Below are 8,509 nucleotides of genomic sequence, written 5' to 3'. Positions count from 1 at the left end.
TGCCGGAAAGCACAGAGCGAGCGGGAAATCTGCCCGGGCCGTGACCCAGGCGGGGTGGAGCTGGGCTGGGGAACAGGCTCCTCCGCAAGTCCAAACGGCACAACCCCGCCTGCGTGCTGCGGCCTCCCGGCAGCGCTCCGGGGGCAGGAGCAGAGGCTGCAGGGCAGGCGGGCTGTGCTCCGCGCTCCGAGGGGCTGGGCCATGGCTAGCGCCGGCGCCGCAGACGAGCAGCAGGGGAACAGCAGCATCCACTCCAAGAACATGCCCACCGTGCACGACGTCCCCATGCGGGTGCTCATCAGACCCATCCCCTCGGTCCTGGACGAGAGCAAGGTGGAGAGTCTCATGAAAAGCATCCAGGTAACGCCGGGGCCGTACGTCCAGCGACAGCCGCACCTCACTGGCAGTGCCGGGGGGGGGCACTCCGGCCGTGCTGGGATGGTACCGGGGATGGCAGTGCCAGGGCGGGGACACTCCAGCCGTGCTGGGATGGTACCGGGGATGGCAGTGCCGGGGGGGGGCACTCCGGCCGTGCTGGGATGGTACCGGGGATGGCAGTGCCAGGGCGGGGACACTCCGGCCGTGCTGGGATGGTACCGGGGATGGCAGTGCCGGGGGGGGGCACTCCGGCCGTGCTGGGATGGTACCGGGGATGGCAGTGCCAGGGCGGGGACACTCCAGCCGTGCTGGGATGGTACCAGTGATGGCAGTGCCAGGGCGGGGACACTGCAGCCGTGCTGGGATGGTACCAGTGATGGCAGTGCCAGGGCGGGGACACTCCAGCCGTGCTGGGATGGTACCGGGGATGGCAGTGCCGGGGGGGACACTCCGGCCGTGCTGGGATGGTACCAGTGATGGCAGTGCCGGGGGGGGACACTCCAGCCGTGCTGGGATGGTACCAGGGATGGCAGTGCTGGGGGGGGACACTCCAGCCGTGCTGGGATGGTACCGGGGATGGCAGTGCCGGGGGGGGGGACACTCCAGCCGTGCTGGGATGGTACCAGTGATGGCAGTGCCGGGGGGGGACACTCCAGCCGTGCTGGGATGGTACCGGGGATGGCAGTGCCAGGGCGGGGACACTCCAGCCGTGCTGGGATGGTACCGGGGATGGCAGTGCCGGGGGGGGGACACTCCGGCCGTGCTGGGATGGTACCAGTGATGGCAGTGCCGGGGGGGGACACTCCAGCCATGCTGGGATGGTACCGGGGATGGCAGTGCCAGGGCGGGGACACTCCAGCCGTGCTGGGATGGTACCGGGGATGGCAGTGCCAGGGCGGGGACACTCCAGCCGTGCTGGGATGGTACCGGGGATGGCAGTGCCGGGGGGGGGGGGACACTCCAGCCGTGCTGGGATGGTACCAGTGATGGCAGTGCCAGGGTGGGGACACTCCGGCCGTGCTGGGATGGTACCAGTGATGGCAGTGCCGGGGGGGGGGACACTCCAGCTGTGCTGGGATGGTACCGGGGATGGCAGTGCCAGGGCGGGGACACTCCAGCCGTGCTGGGATGGTACCAGTGATGGCAGTGCCAGGGCGGGAACACTCCAGCCTTGCTGGGATGGTACCAGGGATGGCAGTGCCGGTGCAGGGACACTCCGGCCGTGCTGGGATGGTACCAGCAACGGCAGCACTTCACTGGCAGTGCCGGGATTGGGCCACCTGCTAAACAGAGGCCGTGCTGGGCATGGCCACACCGGCGAAGGCAGGGCTGTGCCAGAGATGGCTGCGTGGCAGTGGTCACGGTGGCGTTTGCCGGCTCTTGCTGCACTCACACTGGAAGGCTGAGATTGTGCTGGTAACCCGGTTTATATCTGTCCTGCCAGGAATGTAACGTCGGCCCGGATCCCCAGCAGGCACTGCTGCAGGGGAAGCTCGCAGCTGGGTGACGGGGGCTGGGAGGTGTGAATGCTGAGCCCCTGGCAGAGGGGCTGGATGGGGTTAACTCCCTGGGGCTCTTTGAGTCTGCTCAGAAAATGCTCCCCCCTTCCTCTCTGCTCCTCTCCCCAGGAGGACACAGACCAGGTGCCCCCCATCGACATCCTCTGGATCAAGGGCAGCCGAGGGGGGGATTACTTCTACTCCTTCGGGGGCTGTCACCGCTACGCAGCCTACAAGCAGCTCAACCGGGAGACCATCCCTGCCAAAATCGTCCAGTCGACCGTCAGCGACCTGCGCACCTACCTCGGCGCCTCCACCCCGGACCTGCACTAGCAGCTGCCCACTGGTGGGGACACAGCCCTTCCGCAGCAGGCCTGCCGCAGGGGCCGACCCCCAGGCAGCCCCACGGCCGGAGCCCAGAGCCGCCTGCCTGAGATCAGAGACCAGGCCCTGCCCCAGGGCAGCACGATCACCAGCTCCCCACCCACCTCCTCCACCAGCCCACCCAGGGAAACCCTGAGGACCCCGGTCAGTCGCAACCTCCCCCACCGGCATGGAAGTGCCCGTCCCTCCTCCTTCCCCTCTCTGCCACCCCGTCCCCCCTGCCCAGCTCTGCTCCCAGCTCAGCCCCTTCCCCGATCTGCCCCCCGCAGCCCCCTGCCCCAGCTCTGCACCCCAGCCGTCCTGCGCCCCCCCCCGATCAGCTCCTTTCTCCCAGCTCCCCCAGCCTGCCTCGGCCCCCTCCCTCTGCTCTTTCCTCTTCCCAGCCAGGTTTCTCCACCCCCCTCAGCCCTCATTCCCCCAGCCCCATGCCCGGCTCTCCCCAGCCCACCCACTCTGCTCCCAGCCCGGCTCTCCCCTCCCAGCTCACTCACCCCCGTACAACCTCCGGCCTCTCCTGCCCTGCAATGCCGCATCCCCCAGCGCCGGGGCTCCCCACTCTCCTGCCCATCTGCTACAGCAGCACCACGTCAAAGGGCCTGGGCAAGGCTACAGCACCGGCAGTGGTAGGAGCAGCTCTGGGCCCCCTTAAGTCCACCAGGCTCCTGTGCCCCCTGCCGGGGGCCTGTCAGAGCTTCTCCCTCAGCCCCAGGAGTGGGAGCTGCCTCCCTGAGCCCTCCACACCCAACCTCACCTGCAGGCGCAGCCCTTGGCCTGACGCCGGGCCATGCAGCGGAGACTCCAGCTGACCAAGGGTGCCCCAGGCCCAGGCAGCCAGAGGCACCTGCCTTGCAATGGGGGCTCCTCCCTGGACCCCTTTGCCATGTCGCTCTGGCTGCGGCTCTCCCCACCGGCTGGAAGCTGACTGGGGCCAGCGAGCAAGTGAGACAGATGCCCCTCAGCAGCCGCCCCGCGCCCAGTGGCAGATGGGGTGGGCAGGGCTGCAGCTGTGGCTGTCCACCGTGCGGGGGAGCCTGGCTTCCCACCCCTGAGAGGGAGCAGGCTGGGGCTCTGACCCAGAACCCAGATATGCCGGGAAAGGAGGGGAGCCAGGAGTCGTCCGTCCGGTGCTCAGCGGGGACCAGAGCGGGGACACTTTGCAGAGTCAGAACAGTAGGACTGGAAGGGACCTCGAGAGGCCATCGAGTCCAGTCCCCTGCCCCAGTGGCAGGACCAAGTGCTGTCTCGAGCTGTGGTTCCCAAGCTTTTCGGCAGCACGCCCCCTTCTGATTTTTGAGACACCCTCACCCTGCCTCTTCTTTACCGTCATCCAGCCCCCCTTGACAAGAAATGCAATTCAGAACTTAAACACAAAAAACTCGATGTAAAAATGTTATTTAAAATTAAAAATAAGCACCAGTAGTTTTTCTGGGCCCCTTGTGGGTGCCTGGTGCAGCCCCAGCTGGCCAGCTGCCTGAGCCCTGTGCCAGCGGCCAGAGCTGCCCGCGCCAGCCGCCCACCTGCCGAGACCTGCGCTGCCAGAGCCACCAGCCACCTGAGCCCCACTCAGCTGGCGCCAGCCACCCACTCCAGCTGTTGGAGCCACCCCCCCAAGCTCCATGCTGCTGGGGCCTGCTGCCCACCTGCCAGCCACCTGAGCCCCACTCAGCTGGCGCCAGCCACCCACTCCAGCTGTTGGAGCCACCCCCCCAAGCTCCATGCTGCTGGGGCCTGCTGCCCACCTGCCAGCCACCTGAGCCCTGCACTGCTGGGGTCAGCTTCCTGCCCACCAGCCACCTGCCCCACCTGCGGGCCAGCCACCCACTGAAGCCCCAAGCTGCCAGGGCCAGCTGCCCACCCACCGGCCCAAGACACCCGAACCTCACGCTGCTGGGGCCAGCCACCCACCCACCAGCTGCCCAATCCCTGTGCTGTGGGGCTCAGCCGCCAGCGTGAGCCGCCTGAGCCCCATTGTGGCAGAGCCAGCAGCCCTAAACAACCAAGTCCCACAAATTGGCCGGCTGCTCGAGCCCCTCCCCTCCCACAAAGCCAGGCACCACCAGCCCCGGCTCTTACCCCATCCCCGACTCCAGAGCCAGGCACCCCCAGCCCCACATCTAACCCCTCCTCCTCCTCCCCGCAACCCACACTCTCTCACCTTCGCAGGAGGCAGCCACCTCCACGTGGGTCTTCGCCGGCTGCCTGCTTCTTACAGCAGCTGCGCTGGGTCACCCACGGGAAATGGCCGGGGCTGAGAGCCGGAAGCAAAGGCCGGATCTTTCTTCAGGTGGGGAAAATTAGGGGGGGGCTGGGTCACCTCGCACCCCCCTGGAATTTCCTCACACCTCCCCGTTTGGGAACCCATGGTCTAGCCCAACCCTGACAGACGTATCTAACCTGTTCTTAACTATCTCCGGAGATGGAGATTCCACAACCTCCCCAGGCAACTTATTCCGCTGTTTGACCACCCTGACAGTTGGGAACTTTTCCTAATGTCCAACCTAAACCTCCCTTGCTGCAGTTTAAGCCCATTGCTCCTTGTTCTATCCTCAGAGGCCAAGACGAACAAGTTTTTCTCCTCCTCCTTATGACTCCCTTTTAGCTACCTGAAAACCGCTATCATGTCCCCTCAATCTTCTCTTTTCCAAACTAAACAAGCCCAGTTCTTTCAGCCTCTCTTCACAGGTCACGTTCTCTAGACCTCTGATCATTCTTGCTGCTCTTTTCTGGACCCTTTCCAATTTCTCCACCTCTTTCTTGAATTGCGGTGCCCAGAACTGAGCACAATCCTCCAGCTGAGGCCTAACCAGCGCAGAGCAGAGCGGAAGAATGACTTCTCCCGTCTTGCTCACAACACCCCTGCTAATGCATCCCAGAATCAGGTTTGCTCTTTTTGCAACAGCCTCACACTGTTGAGTCATACCAGGGAAACACTTGTGATCTGTTTCTGGAATAAAAGTGACCGGGATCCAGGGTGTCACCTGTGGGGTGGGGCCAAGGAGCGGCAGAGCACAGGGCGGGCACAGAGCTGTACCCCAGGCTGGAACAGGTGCGGCTGGGCACAGTTGCAGGGGTCGGTGCTGCAGGAGGTGGGAGCTGATCCAGGCATGACCGGGTGTGTCCCTGAACACAGCTGTGCACAAGGCCAGGAACGGCCGGGACATGAGTCTGCTGCTGAGCTGGGCAGACGGCAGGTGGCAGCCTTAGCTCGTTGTCAGCCGGCTGAAGCAGCAGGACCTGGGCTGCTTGGGTGTATCTCCCCAGGGCCCGAGCTCTGCTCACTGGGCACAGATAACCCCTTCTCCTGCCCCCCGGGAGTGAGCCATCAGCTCCTGTCCTGGCCCACTCCGAGCTTTCCCAGCCTGAGCTTCTGCCCGGGAGTACGTGTCTCCAGGGACCCAGCTCTGCCCTGCTCCTCCAGCACCCAGAGGAGCTGACCTGATGCCTGTCTGGCAGTGCTGGTCTCTGCCAAAGAGGGAACATAGCCCAGTGGTTAGAGAACTGGGCAACCCAGCTCCACTGTCCTGCTCTTGAGGGCATGTCACAGAGCATCTCTGGGCCCTGCTCTGTTCAGTGGGGCGGCAGCCCCGCCCTGCATGGCTGGGGTGCTGGGAGGAGCGACGCATGGCCATTTGGGGATGCAGAGCCCATGGCAACGGGAGCTACTGACGCACCATAGACTCCAGGACTCCTGGCTCTGTCCCCAGCTCTGCAACCCGGGGCACACTGCCCAGGCGCACCGTGGGACTCCCTTAGTCAGGGGCCATATGGTGCAACGCTCATGCAGGGCTGCGCTCAGAGCTGCACATTCTGTACTCTCCCCACCTCCCATCTCTGCATCCTCAGCCAGCTCTAAGGACACTGGGAACTGAACCGGGGATTGGCCACCACGAACAGTGGCTGGGATACGTGAGCGGCCTGCCGTCACGCCAGTGCCCTATGGCTCACTGGGGCAGCACCTGCCACCCCACGGGGACCCCCAGCTGCTCCCCCCCACCCACACCACAGCCCCACACTTACCTGCTCCTCCCCCTCCCTCCCAGCCCTTTTGGAACACGCCCCTCCTCCCCCGCCCCTTCCCAGGGCTGGAACGCTGGGACCAGCTGATTTGCGGCGTTCCCGCTCGGGGCTGGCGAGGGGGAGCAGGGCTGGCCTGTGAATCAGGCCCTTGGCGTGTTCTGCAAGCCCTGGGAGGCATGGGAAGTGCCAGGCTCTGGTGTCCCCGTGTGCGAGAGATGCAGGGGCGGGAAAACAGCCAGAGGGGCTGCTGGGAGAGCCCCAGGGGCCACATGTGCCCGCCACTGGATTTAATGGGCCCCAGCCAGATGTGCTAATTGTTACTCCACACACGCCCACAGAGACACACACTCACACACCCCTCACCCACTCCCTGGGGTGAGCTTTGCCCTCCCTCTCGCTGCCCCCGCCCAGCTCCCCTGCCCCTGGTCTGGGGATTGTGCAGCTGTGGGGTGTGCCAGCCAGTGACCGGGCAGGGCAATGCTGCTTCTCCTGGCGGCAGAGCCTGCCAAGGCCAAGGAAGCGCAGCCAGAGAAATTCAGGAGCCTGGTGGGAGCAGAGGGGCCACCTGAGCGGAACAGAGAAGTGGCCTGTCCCATTCAGAGGCTGGCCAGAGCGTGGGGCCTGCTCCCAGGGAAGGCAGAAGGCACCTGGGGGCCCCAGCTGTGCAATCAGGTGGAAGCTCCTTCCCGTCTCCCTGGGGAAGCACAGGCTGCCAGCCGCTTTCCGCCCCCATGTATCACTGCAGGACAAGCCAGCCTTGATCCCTAGGCTGGGGGGGCGAGCTTGGCCTGAGGCGTCTCTTCATTTCTGGGCACTTGCCCAGCAACAGCCCACAGCAGGAGGCTCTGCTGGTTGCTTTTACCGGAATCCCATTGAACACTGAGTGTGTCTGAGGGGACCGGCAGCAGGTGCCAGGGGGCAGCTGAGTGCACCTTGCTCTGCTCTGCAGAGCAGCGGGACACGGGAAAGGATGGAGAAATTAGTCTAGTGAACACCAGTGGCCTAATGCCAGGGCAGGAGGCCAATGCCAGCTCTGGCAGCAGGCTGGAGAACCAAGCTCCTTAACCGTGGTGGGTTCTAGGCCATTTGTAAAGCTGGAAGGCCTGGCACGCCCCCGGGGGATGCTCCCAGCCTGAGCACCCTCTCCCTGGGGATCCCATGCAGGGCGGGGGCTTGCAGCTAAGGTTGCTCCAGATCAGATGTGAACCCAACGGCAGCTGGGAGAGGGGTGGTGGGGCCAGACACCCCCAAAACAGCCCCCACCCTCCCAGCCAAGGAAGGGCAGAGGGTAAGGGGGGCTTGGAGGTGACATGCAGAAATTGGAGGTGGGAGTCCAGGGGGCTGGATAAGAAATCGGGCGCAGGAGGTTCAGGGGTGCAATGGTGGTCCAGGAAGGAGATGGGAGCAGAGGAATCTGCAAGAGGCACAGCCTTGCCCCTGGCCTGTGAGGGGGGTTTAGGATCCTGAGGAAGGAAGGGGCTAGGAGCGCAGTGGGAGAAGATCGAGGGGGGTCGGGGGAAGTATGGGGTCTCTGACAGGGGGAGTCGCCTGGCTGGGAATGACAGTACATCAGCAGGGCAGCCAGGGGGCTGCACCAATATGGACCACAGAGTCACCTGCCTGCAGGGTGGACGGTGCATTGGAGGCTGGTGCTTCCTGGCCGGGCTTCGCTGTCTGCAGGCCACCGCTGCTCAGGCTGGATCTGGCCAACACGGCACACAGGGTCCCAGCACCACACGCTCCAATTCGGAGCAGCCTGCCTGCGCCCACTGCCCATCCTGAGAGAGAAACAGCCGGGTCAACCGGCTCTGGTTCAGCCCCGGGGGGGAACACAGCCCAGCCAGCCCCTGGCCGCTCAGCGTGGGTTGCAAGCCAGTGGCTGAGGCACCCCACACCCAGGCTCGGTGCTGACGGGGGTATCAGGGAAAGGTCGATTCTGCAACACCCCCAGCTCACCTCTCATGCGCAGGCTGGGGCGGAAAGCTGGCAGAGACCCCGTGGCACCACAGTGCCCTCCCCGGGAGAGTGTATCCAAACCAGGACACAGCCTGACTTGCCAAAGCTGGGACTAGACCCACCCTGCTCTGCCTCCTGGGCCATTCCCCTCTGGGGAAAGCCTGGCTACCATGGCTGAGCTGGGGAGCTTGCGGGTTTATCTGGATTGCTTGGGCTCTTTTCCTGGAGCGACCTCGGTGCAGCACCCTGCGACTGCAGGCGGGTGGGGAGGAGCC

At 64.9% G+C, this 8,509-nt stretch overlaps 1 protein-coding gene across 1 annotated transcript; it reads left to right on the top strand.

Annotated features, from left to right (window-relative positions):
* SRXN1 (sulfiredoxin 1) lies at positions 1-3,912 on the top strand. Its single transcript, XM_075011717.1, has 2 exons — positions 1-360; positions 2,007-3,912. The coding sequence occupies exons 1-2, from the start codon at positions 202-204 to the stop codon at positions 2,208-2,210; spliced, it is 363 nt and encodes a 120-aa protein (XP_074867818.1). The 5' UTR covers positions 1-201; the 3' UTR covers positions 2,211-3,912.
* Positions 3,913-8,509: the final 4,597 nt, after the last annotated feature.

This window comes from Carettochelys insculpta, chromosome 17 (assembly GCF_033958435.1).
Source record: "Carettochelys insculpta isolate YL-2023 chromosome 17, ASM3395843v1, whole genome shotgun sequence".
NCBI classification, from domain to species: domain Eukaryota; kingdom Metazoa; phylum Chordata; order Testudines; family Carettochelyidae; genus Carettochelys; species Carettochelys insculpta.
This window is presented reverse-complemented; position numbering and strand designations above follow the sequence as displayed.